The sequence below is a fragment of the Anser brachyrhynchus genome (genome assembly GCF_964034855.1).
Source record: "Anser brachyrhynchus genome assembly, chromosome: 3".
NCBI lineage: Eukaryota > Metazoa > Chordata > Aves > Anseriformes > Anatidae > Anser > Anser brachyrhynchus.
This window is the reverse complement of record NC_137696.1, coordinates 41,778,483-41,799,165: the sequence shown is the minus strand read 5'-3', so window position 1 is coordinate 41,799,165 and position 20,683 is coordinate 41,778,483. Positions and strand designations below refer to the sequence as shown.

General features: G+C 38.2%; 1 protein-coding gene across 5 annotated transcripts in view; it reads right to left on the bottom strand.

The window, feature by feature from the left end:
* The window catches only part of SMYD3 (SET and MYND domain containing 3), a 377,644-nt gene that overhangs the window by 24,724 nt on the left and 332,237 nt on the right, over nt 1-20,683 (bottom strand). The window contains exons 11-12 of one of the 5 annotated variants that reach the window (XR_013949131.1): nt 14,990-15,681; nt 11,839-14,146 (exon numbers count right to left, since the gene is read on the bottom strand). The exons of 3 other annotated variants lie outside the window; for them this stretch is intronic. Coding sequence is in view for 1 of the 2 variants with exons in the window: in XM_080586735.1 (XP_080442861.1) it covers nt 15,633-15,681 (49 nt within the window). In the remaining variant the exon portion in view is untranslated. Of the gene's footprint in view, nt 1-11,838; nt 15,682-20,683 lie in introns of those variants that run through there. One more of the 5 variants, XM_080586735.1, reaches the window with a different exon arrangement.

Here is a 20,683-nt window from a genome sequence, read left to right as displayed (position 1 = left end):
CAATTACAAGTTTCTCTATTGCTTTACATTTCTGAATTAGCTGTCATTTTTAAGGAAGGAAGAATCCTGGAATCTGGAACCTCTACTTAGCCCCACAACTGAACAGAAAAAAAACTTTTTATTTGAAATATGAAGCATTTTGACAAGTATTCAATTACTTGGATCCATACTAAATTATGAAAAAAAATCCAGTGGAAAAATTTTCCTTGTAACTCCTGTTGGAAAAAACAGTTACTTCAGGTGTGGAATTCACACTGATAACACTACAGAACTGAGGCTCTGTGTTCCACTGGACTTTCCTCTGTTGGATCCTATTTGATCTACTCATGGTACCAGAATTGAGACACCTTTTTTTTTTTTTTTAAACTTCATTTCCGTGCATTTTTCTCTGTTTCTTCTTTTGTTTCCTCTTGTATCAGATTGCCAAAATATCAAAGTTGCTTCATATTTGTATCCTCTAGTCACCCTTACCTCTGGATTTTTTTGAGAAACTTTTTCTTCTGTCCATCTATTTTTCAGACTGAGCTCTGCAGTCATTTCATGCCATTATAGCACGCGTTACACTGCACATCTAAGCTTTTAAGCATTAATTCCATCTCTGTTCAGGAAAGGATTTAAAAGAAGTGCCTAAACGGCTGCTTAGTTGACTTCTGCAGGCCTTGCCCACGTGTCTAAATCCTTTCTAGAGTTATCTGCAGTTGGTTCAAAATAGCAAATACTCAGTTCTGCTCCTATACTTGAACAAGACTTTAGAAACTTTCACATAGCAGTAAGAGTAGGATTTATCTGGTACTATAGGATTTATCTGGTAGTATATTCATGTTATCAGCTTATAGGCATCTAACTTTTGATGCCCAAATGGGAAGCTTAATTTTCACGTGTTCATAGTATAGTCAGTGCAGAGTCCAGGTCTCCTTGAGGAGGAAATTCAGAATACCTAGCTCGCTCTGCTGACTATTCCCCAGGATTAATAATTCAAGATGACCTTATGGGTTCAGGTATCCATCATGCTGATTCACTCCCTAACTGTGGGGGCAATTTGCACCACACTTTGACTTTCCAAATTGAAATGGAGAGACAAAGTGATTAATTTTGCTTGTAATTTACTAATCTTTAACACAGATGGGAAGCTTCAGGACAATGCATTTCTATAGGAACACCACAATTCCAAAAGAGAAGCCAACTAACTGCAAACTTCCTCCTATAAGTATGTTGAATATTCAAACTTCATCAATGATCACATTTAATAAATGCTGTAGCAGTAAACGCCTATTGACAAAGAACACAATTCTCAAAGGGCCACAGCTTCTAATTTCTTTGGAAAAGAGACACAATCTACACCATGAAAAATTTAATTGCACTTTAATTACCAGTTAGCTGAATAGCATGAGATATGTATGCCTTCATTTTTTTAATAGCTTCTGCCACTTCCAGCAAATTGTGGAAAGAAATAATGGCTGCCATGAGTATTCTTTCTGTCTGTTTCTACCAAAATTAAAAAAAAAAAAACAAAAACTAAAAAAATCAAACAAGGATTTGAATTCTTCTGGATCAGTCATAATCCAGGAGGAACACTAGCAGTAATGAATATGGAAACACAAATGCAGCTGCAGTGTTCACATCAGTGCAAAAATTTACCCCTTTGGTCGAGTTCTGCTACATTAAACTGCTAAAAAAACTCTTGCCCAGCTGACTCAAGGTTGCTTCTTTGTTTTACAGGTTAGAGCTTTAGCATTTGAAAAATATTTTGTATATTGCAATATTTACCACATTTCCATCTACAGAGAAGTTGCAATCATTCAGGAGTAGCACAGAATATTGCATTTATAGAGAAACCCTTATGAACAAAAACATACCTTTTGAAGGATTTTATTAAAAGATGTATAGACAATGAGAAATGTTAATCTGGATACACTGCAGTCTCGTCTGGCTTTTATAAAATATCCCACATACTGTGGCATCTGAGCAGCATGCAAAATGGCAATATGTTGACAAAGTCTCTGTAGTGTTTAAATATTCTCATAACTGAGAAAAAAAAAACACATATAAAAGGGTTTCTCTTTAAATTTATGAAAAAACTGAGGAAAAACAACATGTCTTCATTTTTGGCCCCAATATCTTTTGTTCATGCTGACCTCAAGCACAGGAGAGCTTTCTAAGTATAAGAATAAAGCTGAATTATTTAATTCAATACATACTATGGCACACCACTGGGGAATTAGCAAGAACAGAAAGCATGTGATATGAAGAAATCATTAGTCATGGAAAAGAGGATGGAAGGAAAACATATGTGTGAAGCTTTGTGTTGCTTAATGTAATAGATTTGTTTGACCACAGGATACATGCATTAGTTACAAATGAACATTAGTTACAAATGTAAATAGCACTCTGGGGATGAGGAAATTTTATCTTTGCAAGATCTGTACCAGGCACAGTGATGTAGATAATTTTATAAAATATTATTATAATGTTTTCTGATTTATAAAAGAGACGTTAACTAGCGAAATAGTCACACAGTGCCCAATATAAAATATTTGGGGATGAAGAACCAGTGTTGCTCACTGTGATAAATCTTCACCACTGCTTTGCTGAAAAGATACACCACACAGGAAAACATTCGGCTCCTAAAGATAGAGAACTGTCAGAGCCAAAATATCAAAAAGCTCCCACTTTGTTATCACATCAGCAATCATTATTATACTGAAAGTTTAAATGAGACAGGTATTTTCATTTGAAGATTCCAGAGGAAAGATCTTGAAAGGAATGCCTAATATTTTCTCCATACTGCTTATGCCATACTATCCTATATAGCATTTTAAATGCCCTGTTGTGATGAAGAGTGGTAATGAAAACCAGGCAAAAGGCACATGTTTAACTATGGATAAAGCACCTATTAAAGCACAGTTATTGAGCTTGATTATTCAGTAGATAAAGGATATTCACTGGAAGCAAGTAATTTTGAGATGCATCTTGCATGTATAGGTATTTTTTAAATCCCTCAAGTTTCTGTTGCAATTATTATTAATGAAGACAGAGTGTAAAATACAAGAAACCTGCTATGGTATCTTTTTTTTTTATTTTATTTTCTTCTTTTATTTTCTTTCTTTCTTTCTTTTTTTTTTTTTTTCTGAAAGGCATGAAATGTTGGCTTCTTAAAAGCAGAATATTATTCTTTAAAATGAGAACCTCAAAAGCCTCAATGTTTCAGTGGCATTTTTAAGTCTGACTAGAGGTTACAGGGAGGTTAATATTAGTCATCTTGTTCTTACTGTTGTGCTCCTTTATTCCCATGGGTTTTCTGTACACAGCATGAAGTTGCATAGGCAATACAATGCTGAAGGAAGAGATTAGAGCATGGATGGCTGAAGAACTTACATGAGAAATCCAAAACATTAGCTGCTGTACCACAAGTATTTCTTAGAGGATTTGCATTGGAGAATAATATTCTTCCTAAGCACTTACTCTATTTCCCCTGTCCAAGATGACTAATCATGAAAGCACTGGCATTAAAACAGTTAGCAGAGCTGAAACAAAGCAAAATGTGTCAAAAGTAGATGAATTTAACCTTGCAGTATTCAAGGAATGGAAACTATACCCTGGGGCATGTTAGAGAAGTACATGGATAGTAATTATCTAAGAGGAGATAACCAACATGGATTTAGAAAGGCAAGAGCCTCCCTAACTAATCTACTTGACCTTTATCATGAGGCTAAAGACAAGGCTGATAATGGGCTCTGCAAATAGAAGAGTGTGTTTGTATTTTCAGGAGGTCATGTGGGCATACACAACAAATAGATGAAAGAGGTAAAAAGAAAAGAGCTTTATAAAAAAACTCTAAAAACTCATAAGAAAGCACGTACCACAGGGGAACACAGTTAACCCTCCATCATCCACTGAAGCACACACACAATTGCTGCAAACCAACAGCAACACTACGGTAGCATTTGTTGCATCATCCATATCCTAAGTTTCCATAGTAATACAAAGGATAGCCAGAAAGTATAGTTCCATGGGGGCTGATGGCTATTTAAATAAAGGCGAAAAATGCATATAATCTACAGGGATTCAGCATACGCCAAGACTTGATTTAATGGACTAAGCAACTATAGCACAAGAAATCCTTTTGTATGCTAAATTTCTCCCCCTCCCCCCATCAAGACAGCAGATAAACCTGGGGATGTGGATGTTGGAGAAAAGTAACATAGGTAAGCTACTCTCCAACAATGTCTTTCTTGAAACTGTTCTTTTAGTATGTGGCAGTCTGCAGACAGTTAGGGTGTGAAATGTGTAGGCCGTAGTGAAGTAATACCTTGTGACAACCACTTCCAAAGCCCACAGAAATTAATGAGTCTTGAACCATGTGCTCACAAAGCTTCAGTCCCCTCTAACCAAGTGCTCATCTGTCCACTTGGAATGAAGCAACCAAGCTCCATCAGGATGATTATTTTCCTCATTCCTGCATTGCCGGAGCAGGGTAAGGAAGGTGGTTCCCCTCTCTCACCTTGGAAGACAGGAAAGATCTGCTGATACCTTGGTTGTAGGAATGACAGTTTCTGAAAGGAAGAATTTGTTTGTCAGGGACAACCACTTCCTTGGAGAAAAGATGTCCTCATCCTTTCTCCACAGAAGCTACTAGAAGGAGGACTGTAGTAAAAGGAGAGGCCACCAATGATGACATTTGTATATTAGGTTGCCAAGGTGATGGGGGGAAAAAAGGAAAAGAAATTACAAAAATACTACCTGCCCCTCCCCTCAACTCTTCTTTACTATGGTGTAGAGAGAGGAGTCAAAGAAATGAAGATAAACAGGCTGGAGTCAGACGAGAAGAGAGTAGCGTAAAACAAATTTGGGAGAGGGAATGAGCCCAATCCAAAACACCTCTCTGAGGTGAGCTGCTGAGACAAAGAGAAAAAGATAAACCTGAAAGGTGGGATAGGAAATTCATACTGCCTCTAACAGCAGACTTTCATGGATCTTTAAACACCTGAATGAAAATGCAAAATGCTCCTTCCTGGAACATTCCCTGTATCTCATCTCCCACTGCTCTTTTTAGTGAACAGACAATAGCCATTGTCAGCCCTCCCGCACAGGGTCATGAATATCCTTGCACATTACCAGTTCCCTCTTCTTAGGCCGATAGGCTAACAAAATATACCTGAGTCTGCGATCCTGCACGGTAGTCAGTGCAACTGGTGAATCAAAACCACTCTCTCAGGTCTAGCATCAGGTTTTGTGATTTTGAAAGAAGGTTTCTATACCACCCTGACCTCACCCACAAGTTAACTAAGATATTTTGAACAGCTGGATTTTGACTCTAATCATTGCTGCTAGTAGTGACACTGGATCCAGCACAAACAGACAGCAATTATTATGTTCTTGTCTATGTTGCAGAATGAATCGACTAGATGGAGTAACTTATATAGCTCAGGGAAGTCAGTAACCGCTCAGGAAGTGTGGGAACACAGAAGAGACATAAGTTAGCTCTGTAATCTAGACCATACAGTAAGCTAGACCATATGGGTAAATCTTCTACAGATAGTGTTCATTTGTAGTCACACACAAAAAATTAAAACTTCTTGCAAACATTTGCAGTATTTGACCATCTAAACAGCCATCTGGAAACATATGCATTGCTTCTTTTTTCTCCTAATTTCAGAAGTGTGCTAGAAACAGCACAAAATACTCAGTTCTTTGCTATCAAGATGAATGCATTTCCTTGCATTTTAAACTGAATATATCAGGCCCCTGATTTTGTTTCACAGTCCTTAACAACTTGAATTCTACCAAAATAAATATTCATAGCATGCATATTCCACTCATATGTGTGAATTTTGTAAGTTAAAACTTGGTTCCCATAATTAAAGCCATTAACAAGGATTCCGAGATGGGTTTGTACTTGTGCAGAAACTTGCTGAAGCATTATCTCTATTTGTTAATGTCAGTGCTTGGCTGGAAGTATCTTAATGCTCAGCTAGTGTGGAAGGAAGCATTTTACCCGAGAGCTAAAGACCTGAGCTTTAGGTTTTAAAGATTCACAATACAGTCACGAAGTGAAATATTCTGAACTGCATTTGTTGAAAGAACTACACTAGAAATAAATCTGAGAAAACTGGAAGCCTGCTCATGGCTGATCTGAGGGCAAAGAAGAAGTGAATTTGGGAAAGAAATTCGTTGTTAGCTTTTGCTTGCTCAGCTCTAGTCATAATTTGCTTTGTTGAGGCCCAATTCTGGCATCAGGGATGGAGGCCCTTAACCTCTGGCTGAGTTCAGTCGTGTTGTGTGGGATTGGCACACACACAACTTCTGAAAAATTGTTACCGGGAACTACAAAATGCAGGATGGTGATATATCCTAATGCAGCAATTCCCAGGGTGGGGTCCCTTTAGGATGGCTTTGGGTTATGCAAGGGTCTTTCCCATGAATCAAATACCACAATTTTAAATGTTGGGAAAGCATCCAAAGGTGAATATTGTCTGCAGCAGGGGCACCACCTGGGCTGGGGAAGTAGACATAGTATTTTGTGGTAAACATAGAGGCAGGAAGCTTGTCATTTGTAGCTTACTTTCTAAGAGAAAAATGCTTGCATTTGGAAATGAAAGTTCATGCTTGTAGCTGGGAAGGGTTGGGAGTGGGTGTCCTGAGGAAAGTGGTGAAATAGGAGGATGGCATTTGGTGTTATGTGAGACGGAGAAATGAGTGTCCAAGCAGGTGGCAGAGTGAGTAACTTCTGGAGATTCGGAAGCTGCAAAACTGTCTTTGAAAAGAAGAAGTTGATGCTCCACTGCCACCGGTAAAGCTCTCTAATCAGTACCAGGGCACCTAACAAACTGAGACACTCAATAGTTATTGCTTGCTTACACTAATAAGACAAGCATCCCTTCTGAGTTTAAGGTTTCCATTTTTCCTTGCTATATTTCCTCTCAAACTGCTCTTCATACCTTTAAGAAGCTTCCTGTAAGCATCCATAAAACTACTTCATTAGCTTTCAGCAAATCCCTCATTAAAACTCCTCCTTCTCATAGTTCCAGGATAAAACCAAGATTATGCGGGAGCTAGTAACATATCACTTATACCCACCAGCAGCCAGGCTGTCCAAGGAAAGGTCTGGTCATACTCTATCTTATTGTTAGCCTGTCCTTCCCTGACCTGCTGGCTGACCTCCTGTGACAGCTTAGGAAAAGAATCCCTTTTCAGCCTGATAACACGATTTATGAAGCCATCATCTGTCTGTCAGTTCTTCTCTAGTAGGTTTTGAATCCACTGGCCAATTTCAACTAGATTTGGTGTGGAGTAGAAATCTCAAAGATGTTTTAGTACTTTGAAAAAAAAAAAAAAAGAAAAAAAAAGAAAAAAAAGAGAAGGATACCAATACTGCTTTCCCCAAGGTAAAGAACATGGTGTGAGCTTGGCTTGAGTTAGGTATGAAGGAATGCTTGCAGGAAAAATGCTGTAAATTCTCCAACCATGTACAAAAAACATTATGCTGACTCTCTAGTGTGAATTCTCTGATGTGTAATAAGCAGTGCGTGAACACTGCAGCACAGCTATCATTCAGTCAATCAGCACAAAAAGTCAGTCAGAGACAAAAATCTAATGGAAAAATAGCTCCCTTAGTTCTGGAGGCCAGTGAACAAGTCACTTGTTCAGTGCCAGCATGCCTCTAAGCACACTAGCATAACATTTGTTGCTACAGCTCTTTAGAGCTACGAACGTACAAATTATGAACTCATAACAAGTCACCAGAGTTATGCTAGAGTGAAGCCAATATGCATTAAAGTAGAATACGGCTCATTGTCTACAGGAATTTGTTCAGAGATTGAATCTGCTGAGCACATCTCCTGAATTTTTAGAGCACGTTGGTGATATTTTTCTGGTAGAGCTGACAGGCCACTACCCTGATCTTCTCATAGCCTGAACTTGTCCTGGTGTTGCTCACAGCTAGTATGAAGGACTGTTGTACAGTCCTTCAACAAGGACATTAACAAGCAGCGGGAGGCTACAAGGAATATACTGAGCTGGCCTGAGCACTACACTCTGAAATCCTTTGATCTGAAGAGTCCACAGACTGCAAGTTTCCAATATGCTCATTGCACATGTCTGCAGCCAACTTTTCTGTATGCTTGTACATTTATAGATAACGCTTCAGGGAAATCTGTGGCTTACAAAAGGCAAACATTTAAATGTAAAGAAGAAAAAACAGATCTCCTGAGAGACTGTTGTTAGCAAGCTGTCTTCAAGACGAGAATAAACCAGACAACATTCTATAAAGTATGTCTATTTAATAACGTTTGTTTTTTTCTTAAATAACATATTATTCTTATTAGACACTTACAGGTCTAGATGCATCTTATACAGATAACAGATGAGGTCACGTGTATGATTTGTATTGGTGGAAAGTTCACTGTTGATGGTAGCTTGGCCAATGAGCATGTATAAGGTGTTGTCAGGACTGAAACAGGGCAACGTGCAGTGATACAGAAGGCAGATCATGTACAAAATTAGTGACATTTTCACACTAGAGAAGGACCAACAGTAGCAGCTATTAAAAGCAAGGCAGTACATAAATCAAGACTTGCTTCTTCAGACCATGATGAGCCATCCGCAACACTTTCATTACGAAATTCATTGCCAGCGTCAGCCAGAGGCTAGGTTTATTTTCACTATTTAGACTTACAGTCTACACTCATTCCACTTCTCTATCGCTTCACATTAGACGCTATCGTTACCTCTGGTCTCTCTCATCCACCAACATCTTTGGCTTCTCTTTTAAAATACTTTGAAATCAAGAGTCACTGTAATGAAGTCAGTGAAAGTCAAAAGCTGTGAAACGGTATAGATGAGGGCAACAGTCATGCAAGTATCAATCTTCACCAAACTTGATATACAATCATCAGATGGTTTTGGCCCCACATAATGTCTCCGTAAAAAAGTTTCTGAGAAATGTTACTCAAGTACCTACTTACCACTTTATTAAGGACTGCCATTTGGATAAATTCCATAACCTATGATAACTCCTAATACTGTACAATGTGCTCTTGAAGAACACACAGAATGAAGAGTTTCAAAATTTTTAATTCCATCTTTCCTTTTTATTTCCCTGAACTCTCCCTTAGTATTTTCTTCACTGTTGCTAACTTACAGGAAGATAAATATAAAAAAGATTTGATAATGCATTTTTCTTTGCATTATCTGAAACCCTTTTGCTTAGCAGAAAAGGGTGTGTTACACAGTGAAGAACATTCTACTGATGCCTCATGAAATCTTATCTTTGCTTTCTAAATCCCTGCTTTACCTGGCTTACATGATAAAATAATTTGTAATCTCCATAAGACTGTGAAAAGCAGATAGCTTCAACTGTTGAGAATAAAGTAAAAATGCAAAACGTGGGCACAATAAAATTAAAAAGCAGACGATGCTTCACTGAACTCAGGCAGAATTAGAAACATCTGTCAACATATCACAACAAAAACTCTTAGAGTGAACGAGCCATATCTACATCTCTCTTGCTTCCAGAGCTGTTTATTAATTTAAAAATGATGTAGATGAAAGAGAATAAGGTCTTCAATTTATGCAAGTGTCCTTAGCCAAAAAAATGAAGAAGAGAAATGCCACAGAATCCACACACACAAGATTCATGCATCGGATGATGGGGGTATGAGCGTGTGATTGTCTGTGCTTTCAGGCACATGAGAGACAAGGACCCGTCAGTGCATTGCTGCTGGATAATGTATCATCTGGCAATAAATTACTCCAGCTGACTTTTCCCAGGGATCCTCACTGTTGGATGCGACAGACACAGAGTTGGAGACAAGCAACAGCCACTGCACCAGGGGTAGGGAGTACGAGGGGGAGGTCAGACGAGCGAGTTTCCTATCCAGTGTATGAGACTTGACAGCTCTGAAGATACTGGGGACACTTCCATGTGACTCATCCACAAGTTGGCTACAGATCTAAGACCAACCCAACAGATGAAACTCTAGCCTTAACGAAGCCAAGAAAATTTAGCCAATGACTACATCAGTGCCAGGGATTCTACCTGATGGCTTTGATTTTTATCCAAACACTTTAACCAAAGATTGTGTTTACTCTGACATATAACGGAATGCAGACTTGACAAACTCTGTCCTTCAAGTGCAGTAAGGGCTGCTATGTAGGCAATGACTTTTTTTTTTTTTCTCTTATGTTCAAGTTATGTGAAAAAAAATGTCTGAAGCTGCAGACAGGATTCAGGATCTTCTTTGCTTTTAAAATTTTCCTGTGATTTTTAGTGTAGACATATTTCTGCGCTAGACATTAAAAATGACACAAAATAAATGAACCAAATCAACAACAGTTCTGTAGCACAAAAAGCAGGAAGGAAAGCAAACGTTTCCACTGATACTGTGCAAATTCTGTTAATCTAAAGCATTCACTGAGATGCCATATCATGGAGCACCATGCCTGTAAAATGCAGATATTGAACTCTGATGACATCATTTCTTAGAGAAACATGGGCTTCAGAATAAATAAATATGTCAGCTACTACTTATGGCTCTCTTTCACCTTCATTATACCTTCTCCCTTTGCCCAAGTGGGTGAGGAAGTGCTTAGCTTCTTCCCATACCTGTGTCACGGAGGTGAGCAGCAGAATGAGCAGCAGAATTCAAGTAGTTGTGGGAGCACCAGAATTTACCAAACTCTTTGTGGCTTGCTACCATAGTAAGATATTTATGAAGCTTCTTCCCATGACAGGGATATTAAAAACAGCTCCTTGCTAGGTGAACTTTTTGGTGTCTGGTGATAGATTTGAACCTGGCCTCAAACTTTTCTCTCTCTTTATAGGTACTGTTTATCTGGCCTCTTAACTTCTTTAAACTTGTAGGAACTTCATATGCTTGCAATCTGTCTTTATGGAAGTTGCTAATTAGCGCTAACAAACAAAGGCATGGACAACACAAAGACAGAAGCATCGCTGAGGCCAAAATATCTTTAACTTCTTTGTGGTCACTGCAAGACCAAGCACTTACTTGGACAATAAATGGCATTCATTCAGCATGTCCCTTACCCTTGTTATTCTCTCCTATGTTCAGGGCAGAAATAATATGCATGCTACACTATTGCTGGGAAAACTGAAGGGGCTTGGGCAGGGTTGTTGGTTAGTCTTTGTTTTATGTTGGTGGTGGTGGTTTTTTTTTTCATCTATACAGGTTTTGCCATACTACTTTGCATTATCAAGATTCATTTAGGTTTGTAGAGGTAAAAACTTTACTGAGACTTTCAAAAGCATGCATGTGCAAACTAGGTCAATCAAAATTATATACTGTACTCTGAAGGATATATAAAAAGTAGTTCTAAATTTAACTGAAGATTACAGCATACAAAAATCACACAAATAGAATTAGATTTCCAGAGAAACATTTTTTGTATTATTTCTTACTCCACTCACCCCAGGCAAATTTCTTGAAATGCGCTGAAACAAGATCTATGCTGGGGTACAAAAATACTGCATTACACAGAATACAAGACATTAGATATCCACATCCGTTTTTTTTTTTTTTTCCTTCTTTTAATTCTGGAGACGCATTGACTTTATTGATTTAAAAACAAACAAACAAACAAAAAAAACAACTGACCAAAGAAACCCCACCAAAACTGAAAACCTAGCCTTTCTTATGTTTCAGTTATTAAGCTGATTTAGTTCAGTAGAAAATAGTGAGATAACTGTCAATGTAGGCTGTCTGCAAATTCCATCCCAAGGTTCAACTTGGTGCAGATTTTGGAACACCAGAACTAAACCACTGTAACAGCCACAATGACATGCAACTCAAAATCCATAAAGTGGTGACTCTGGCGGTGCTTTGCACAAATATAATGGTCTTCCCAGTTCTTGATATAGTGCTTATTATTTCTTCTGATTAGCAAGGGATGTTGCTCAGAAAGTCTTCTTTAAGGGCATGAATGTAACATCTCCCTTATATATATACTTGCAGCTGTATCCATTGTCTGCAGGATTTTACAGTGTGCTTCAACAGATCGGTAGGATGCTTAACCTTTTTCTATTAAATGTTACAGACTTGTATTGTCATTTCTGTAGAACCCTACCTCATTTTTATAGATGTTATTGGATGCTAGAATTTTAAGAGATGCCTACAATAGAGTTAATTTTCCATTGAGCTGGAATGAGACTCCAGCATCTAATTTCTTTATGTTGAAGAATCCCCAATCTTTTTTCTCAGTTCCTCAGGATATTTCAAAAAAGGTACTGTACTGTTTACCCATCTCACTATTCTAGGAAGTAAGCACACCTTTTAAGTAAAAGTCTTTCCCTGATGAAGTTCTGTGTACCATATTAATGTTGGGTGCCCCACCTGCAGCTACTGGCACGTTACTGAAAATGCAAGCATATATGGCCTGTGTTTATTTAGGTTAAATCAAGGAAGCATCCAACAAATCTGATAGAAGCTGTACACTTTCATGAATCAGTCTATTTTACAGGTTCCATCTGCTCTTAAACGGTTCCCAGAGAACAACACTGTGTCACTGTACTGCGTATTTCCATTGCACTATCCCAAACACACTTAAGCTGCTGACAGATTGATGCTTAGTTCACTTGTGGCATACATTCTTGGGTTCTTACACATGTTCTTATAAGGAAATGGAACTCACTAAGCACTTAATCACAAGTTGAGGTAGTGTTATTGTATTGAATACAACGCACTAACTTTGTTTCAGGAACAGTCTAAGGTATCTCTCTGTAAGCCATTGCTGTCACTAGCACTGCCAAAGACCCTGGTAATCAAATCACTTTTGTAAACCTCAGTTAAACAAAACCAAGCAGAAATTTGCCAAAGGGTAGCCCTGGCAGGTAGAGATGAGCCATTTGAGGCACATTCAGAAGTGGCCGAAGGCTTGTGTTATTTACTGGAATGCATGATGTATAGCTTAAGAATGTCTACATTTGTTTGAAATAAGCCATTACAAAGAGACCTTGATAAAATGACTGCAAGAATGGGCAGATATAAAAACCAGCAGCAACAAAAGTGAATCAAAATACAGCTACCCCTACTAAAGTCACCAGCAATCCTGTTAATTGTGAATTTACTTAGCTAGGTAGCAGCAATAGCAAGAAAAACTGACACATGGAAGCAGTATATGCAAACATGAAAATATGTCCCGAGTATTTGCACTTGTGCCTCAGAGAAAGGTAGAGTTTCATGGAGAATCTTTTACATCCTTAACTGATATAAAACAAGTTCAATCAGTTCAGAACAGTCAAGAACCTGACCTGGTCTTATGTTTAAAAATAGGGCAAAAAAAGAAGTGACAGAATATCAATGGTGAATATCAGAGAAATTGTGAGTAAATTTTCTTCCACATTCAAATAGTTTTTAATGGTTGAAACCTGGAAAATATTTGTCTAGTTCTGACCTTAGGTGGTAGAGCAGAAAACTTAGTGCTTGACTCCCTAACCAGACAGAACTCCCTCCAACCCCCATGATATACACCACACCATTATCACCAACAGTGAAAGCCTTATGCCACCAAACTTTATGTTGCTGAGGCCTTCATTGAAGTCAGAGTCCACAAACCACCACTGATTTCTATTGAGCTTTTCCCTGTTTGTTTATCAGCAAATCTGATGTCACATTTTCCTCATTTAACTTAGCAGGGTCTGAGTACAATCTGCTGTGGGTCTTTGTTAGTATCACTGGATGGATTAAATGCTCTATCCCTAGTGTTTTAAGAATGTTCATGCATTATGACAGTCCTTGTCACTGCAAACAGGAGGGGAAGAGCCATTCTCCACTTCGAAATCTGGACTTGGTTGTTAATTGATAGGCACAGTTTAACCCATCAGAGGCATATAGCCATTGTACTTCCTTGATCTCTTCAAGGCATCAGAAGACGCAAGCACTTCCCCAGGACAATGTTGCTCTCAAAGCACTCCAGTGGGTCGAAAGCATAGAGTACTTAATAAAATTATCATTTTTTTTACTGAAAGCCAGCATACTTTTATTTGTTTCACAGCTGTGTGTTGATGCTTTGTTGGAGGAAAATGATCTTTTGTTACTCCCCTGTCTCTCTTTCTTTCCACTGGCACAAGCAAACTTGCACAATTTGATAGCATCTCTTGATAAATATCCAGTATTGGTAGAGCTCACCTGCACTGCAAACATGCCAGCAAGACAATACACAGATGAACTGAATCCAGATGGGCAGAAACAGATAAAGCTTGAGTATGCGTTCAGGATGTTATCTCACTGCAAGCACGTAAACCTGCTTTACATCTCAAAATTCTGAGATGTTGAATTGGTAGAGTTAATGTTACTCAACTTGGTTACACATTTTGAAATCCCTTGAAAAATAGAGGGCTTTAACTCTGGTGCAGTACTGAGACAAATTTCTAAGATAACTTATCTCTAGCTATTGTCATGAGAGCAAGCAACTAACTAGCAGAACATTCCCCTGGTCATACCTTATTTTGTGTGAATTTTGTAAGATTTGAGGAGCTACATTGTGTTTCATTGGACACGATGTCTGTGTTTCAGAACATCTCAGACAATACAACATACAGCAATTTTCAATTCTTCCCAAGGAAGATATTCAGTCATATTTACATAAACATTTTTAAAAAATGTATTTTGTGCCACTGTCTAAAGCAAAGTTCTCCAAACAACGCTATGAAAAATCTTGCAAATTCCTTCTATGACAAGAAAATTAATCTCTTAAATGCTTTCCCTTTTTATGACTGTATATACTGAGCCTTTTGTTTTGTAGTAATGTAGGATCTAATTCAATTTTTCAAAGTCTGCCAAACACACTACTGCATGAAAAGATTCTATTTTCTCTTTCTCTGTTCTAGTACATCAACAATGAATCAACTAGAAAGACCAGGTTTAGTATGCTTCTACTTGTTGGGCTGTCACTTTTGCCAGTTTTCAGAAGACTTCTGAAATGCTGGCCAGCCTTAAAAGCACATTAAATCCTTGGTGTGCATCGTTCAACATACCTGAATTAATATGGAAATGTATTCATGATGTTGCTGTAATGAACATACTTTGATTCCAGAACTTTATCTTCACTTCTGGCAGCCCATCAACCATATCTTCCAAGAGCATACTGCACTGCTAGAGAAAGCTGATTTTCCTCCTAGGAAAGTATTTGCAACTCTGTCAGTATCCATTTTCTTTGCCCTCTCTCTTTTCTACCTTCTGTGATGATGGGAGATTTTAAATGGAATGGTTTTCCTCTCTAATTTTGATATTTCTGTGCTCCTTCTAATTGTCCTTTTGTTGCTTATACTCTTTCCTCTCTCCCTTTAGTGGTCATGTGTGCATTGCATTCCTCAGTTTTCCAAGATGACCTTACTGTGTTTGTAAAACATTTTTTTATTTTTCACTAGTAGACTTGCATAATTTTCTCCAGGTGATTTTTTTCTCTCTGATATATTTATCATACTCTCACTTTTGTCATCTTTGATGATCCTTCGGGCAGCCTACTTTCTATTTCTCAGAGCAGTTTTCCTTAGCAGTGCTAAATCTTTTGTCATCCTTCCAACATTTATAATCAGTTACTGTCTTTGTTCAGCTCTCTACCCACAGACGTTTGCTTTCTGTTTCTTCCATCATACTTTCATCTTCAAAGTCACATTACTAAAGGTGGCTCAGGCGTCCATGTGTTTCTTGATGATGAAATGATACACTGAAAGAGAGAAAAGATCTTCCAGTGTACTCAGAGGAAGAGTAGGGCATCTGTGGGCGGGGAGGAGGTGGAAAAGGAGGGGCGGAGACGAGAAGCACTGAATCACCTGTTTAACCATGGAAATGGACTATCTAGGGCTCAGCAGATATTTTAGGGTTAGATATCAGCAGTGTCTGGGGTTCTGGCCAAAAGGAGAAAGATGTTCTATAAGAAATGAAAGAAAAGAAAGGAAGAAGCAGCTTTGATGGCAACCAAAGGAATACATACACAAGAGTTCTGCAGGTGAGCATAAGGTCACATCACATCCCTGCCATCCCTTTCACTCTAAATTGTATAATCCAAGATTTAGATGTGCAGAGAAGTAAGGAGATTAGACATTGACTACATTTCTGAAGGTCAGGATCTGTTGTATTTATGAGAAAATGCAACTAGGTTTCACATAGCAGCCAATATTCTCAGCGTTTTTTTGAGCAGTCCTCTATAGCACAATCCTACTGCCAATTATATTAGGCAGAGTGTTACTCTAATTCAGCTGTGTCACTCCTTATATCACAACTAGATAACTTTGAACTACTTATGATACCTTGAGATGCTCCCGGTGTGGGATGACTGGATTTTATGTTTTTATGAGGACAAGGAAAACTGACTAACAGCCTTTGACTAGATCAAGAGAAATAGAGCTCACAGAGATTTGGCATGGTGGAAATATGTATGAACTATTAACCAAGGTAATTTAGCAAACACAGCACCTGAAGATAAAGATATTTCTAGTTTTCAGAGACATCCAGTCAATATATTCCTAATCAGATCTTTTACATTTTAGCTCTTTCCCTTGATAAGTGGTAAATCCAAGAGTCTGTGAACTTCTGGCCTACTGTCACATCAGCATTTGTGTGGCCTTTAGGATTTGCTCATTGCAATAATTTACCTTTTCCTCTCACGTGGATGTTCAATTTTCTTCTCTTCCTTTCCTATCAGTATCAGACTGGGAAACTTCAGCTTCACCCAGCTCACCTATTTTGCTGCAGAACCTCTCCGACCCTCACTCTCTGTTTTCCCTGTTGGATGGACCATCCCACCAGGAATCTGATCACTCTTTAACCTGGTTCTCGTTTGACAATACTTCCTTCAATTTTTCAACACTGCACACCCCTCTTCAAAGCACCATCTTTCCATCAGTCTTCCCCTGCCAATCTCATTGTTTCACCCTTTAAATAGACCTCTATGTTCTTCAATATCTGTGCTCCTCTTATCTACTGCTCCTGTCCCCTTCCTTCCCTCATAATTGTGTTTTTCCTTTTCAGTGATATCTCCACTTTTTCAAATAAAAAGTATTGCTTTTCAGTTTTCTCAACCTTTACTGTAAGGTTGATTAGGATGTTTTCTTACTTAAATACTACAATCTTCCTTTTTCGCCAACTTTCACATCTCTGCTACTAGGATTTTTTAATTGATTTCCTCCTTAGGAGTATTGCCAAGACTCCAGTCTCTGCTTCCTCAACTCAAATTGACAACTTACTCAAAAAAGAAATAGATATTTTATGACTAAAATCAGCCTCTTCCTAATTCTCTCCCTAGAGAATGCATTGTTCCTTACACCTTCTCTACTGCTACTTTTTGCATGCCCCCTCTTTTTTTTTTGATTCTTTCAGAGATAGTACTGTAAGTTTATCTTTCTTTTCTAATGATTCCCCTCCCCTTTGTCTTCGTTTTTCACCACTTCTGTCTCTAAAATAGCTTTTTCAAAACAATGCTCAGCTACCATCAAAGCAATCTAAAACTCCAGATATGCTTCACATGTATCTATTTTTACCTGTTAATTATTCCCTTGATATCACTTTCCAATCTCACTTCAGCTCAGGTTCTAACCAAACCTATTTTTTAGAATCTGGATACCATCAGCTTCCCCCTTTTCCTCTCACCAATGTTCATACAAAATATGTGAATTCCCAAATATCTTCCTCCAGATTTTTCCAGCTGAAAAACTAAGCTGCATTTTTTCAGAGCACACAGGTCTTTGTAACGCTTGCTCATGCATTTGTAGGTGAGTATACTAGAGATAGTAGTACAACTAATGTCTAATATTCACTTTTATTCTTGCCACTTTTGTCCTTTAATTGGTGTGTAACAGCCAGCAGACTAATGAAAAGAACTCTAGCAAGGACTGCATAAAATAAATTGCAAGTACAAAAAGAAGAGATCCTTTGATTACAAAACAAAGATACCAAGCATTCTCACTTAAGGGCTACAAAAACACACTGAATCTTTCAGTTCTCATAGGCAGATCAGCTAGGATTGAATTAGCTTATTCTAGATAAAGCATGAAGCTCTAAATGATCTAACATTTTAATCTGAAATAGATCCAGCAATGCCAAAAGAAAATCTTTACAGATGAAGTTATCATTGACAGAGAACACAGTTCTTTCAAGAGTTGTCTTAAAATATCTTGGAAATGCCAGGTGAGAGACAGAGAAATCAACACTTGAGTCAGAGAAAAATGCAACTCTAGGAAACTGTAATTCAGTTCACTAAGATCACAACCAGCAAAATTCAGGTTCAAATAGCTCTTAGTGTAAGTGAAAGGTGAAACTAGAAACTAAAACTGAAACTAGAAGCTTAAACTCAAGCTTGAAAGAACCAGTATACGTATACAAAGCTACCGGCTGAGCACTGTGAGGAAAACCTTGCAGCAATAAAGCCATTTAAAAAATAGTCTTAGGCTACCTGATTAGAAATGTTACGTATACTGGACGAGGCACTTCAAATTAACAGCGATGTTGATGAACTTCTCATAGGTGACAGAGTATATTGGACAACCTAAAGATATCTAAATTATGTCTGAAAAAATAGCTGGCATGACTGGAGACAATCGTAAGAAATTTTACCTCATGCACACACATGAAAATGGAGAAAGGTAGACGGTGGAGCACTAATTGGAGCTTGCCATTATAGAAGTTAATGAGGTTTACATGTCTGAGTTTCACTTTGGGGGAAAACAAATGGTTGTAGTGTTGTAATGGAAGGATACAAGAAAAACAACTAGAAAAGAACCAAAGCATCAAAGGTAGTGGTGCTATGCAGACATAGGTAGCCAGCAAGCAGCAAACCAGAAAATCCATTTCCTATGTGGGAAATGGGTTGATCGGGACATAGATAACTTAGGCACCAGACTTCAGACATAAAACATTTCTTTCATTTTTGTGTAAGGCTGTTGGGATTAGAGGGCTGTGGTGGGGAGGAAGTAGAGAGGAATGGAGGGTAGGAGTGGACTGCTGAGGTACTTCAAGAGATCCCTAGGGATGTCAGGCCATGGACAAGCATGCTCCCTGTTTATCTGTAAAACAGGTACAATGAAGACAGAAATTATGCAAATATTGCTACAAAAAGCTGTCTTTTTGGGGAATTACCTAAGATTACCAAGAGACAATACACTCTTCAATGTATACTAGGTTTTACTAACCAGATAGCCAACAAAACGCACCAACTAGAATTTAGAGTTTTCATGGGTTTTATATTTTTGTCCTTTCAGATCTGCACAAGAGTTACCCAAACTTCTCCAGAAGACAAGCTACCTTTCAGTTTCTCACTAAAATAACAAGGATGCAACATGAAATTTTACCGTGAGACCTGTGTTACCTCCTTTTTTAGGAAATAAAATAGCAACAAATACAGTGATCATACAAATGATGTAAATGTTCAAACACATCCTACATTTTTGGAAACCTGTGTAAGATGACAATATGCAGAGTACTGTGCACTGGGAGGCCTGAATTACACTAGGAGACACTGATGTTTATATAAGTGAAAGGTGAAACTAGAAACTAAAACTGAAAGTAGAAGCATAAACTGAAGTTTGAAAGTACCAACATACATATATAGAGCTACTGACTGGGTACTGTTAGGAAAACTTTACAGCAACGAAGCTGTTTAAGAAACAGTCTTAACAAACAGTCACAGAGGTGAAGAATGTGTTTCTTCGACTACAAAGATAACTCACAACATTAATGGTCTCTCATTAGGATATCTAACAGCTTCTTGAGCTGTGGTGGCTTGTAAAGACAGTTTGGCTTCCGATGATTTATGCTAATAGTGCCAGCTAATTTCATATAACTTACTGAGCACGAACTCACTAAACAGTGACCTGCTATCAATAACCTGGAAAGAACGCAAAGTGGAGAGGCACTCCGCTCCCAGTGCTGTCCATCATTTCTCGAGCTTTAGCAGTTTATCGCTATCAAGCTCTCCCTTCCCTCTGTTGATTTCCTTACCTTGAAGGTACACCAAGGCTGTGTGGTGCTTTTCATTCGTTTTCTAGCAATAGCTCTTTGAGGTTCTGATCAGCTGTGATGCTCCCAGCCTTGCACCTTTGCACAGACACAACCTATTCTTTTCGCAAATGTACTTCATTCTTGCTTCTGCAAACCCTTGATGTTTACTTGGCCTTTTTACTATCTCTAGATGATAAAATGATGGAAACATTGATGAACCACCTATCAATTCCCAAATCTTAATTCATGGTTATGTATTTAGACAATGGAAAAAAAGGATACCCCAGCACTTCAGATTCTCACCTAAATTCTATTTTTAATGTCTTACAGTTCTTTGGCAAGATCTTTCTCTTTTTTTTTTCCACACATGTTGCTCTAAATGTTAGGGACAAATGCCACTTTGTAAAACCCCATAAAATAAAGCGGGGCTAAATTTTATTATTTCTGCTCTTTGTTTCATTCTTCCTCTAAACTGCTTTCTCCACCTTCACATTTTTGTCTCCCTCTCTCTCAGGTGATCCCAGAAGGAAGAGGTATGTTTACTACTGATTTTTTTATGATTAAAACACTGAACTTTGGTCAGTGACTTACTCCTATCTATAGGTTCAGAAATTTGCCAGCCATGCACAAGTCCCGAAGGGCCTCCCACAAACAGGGTGCCAATTGGTGCTGAATCTAGATCTTAACCCTTAAGCATTAGCATCCCCCAGTGGTCCTATCTATCACTGCAGCTC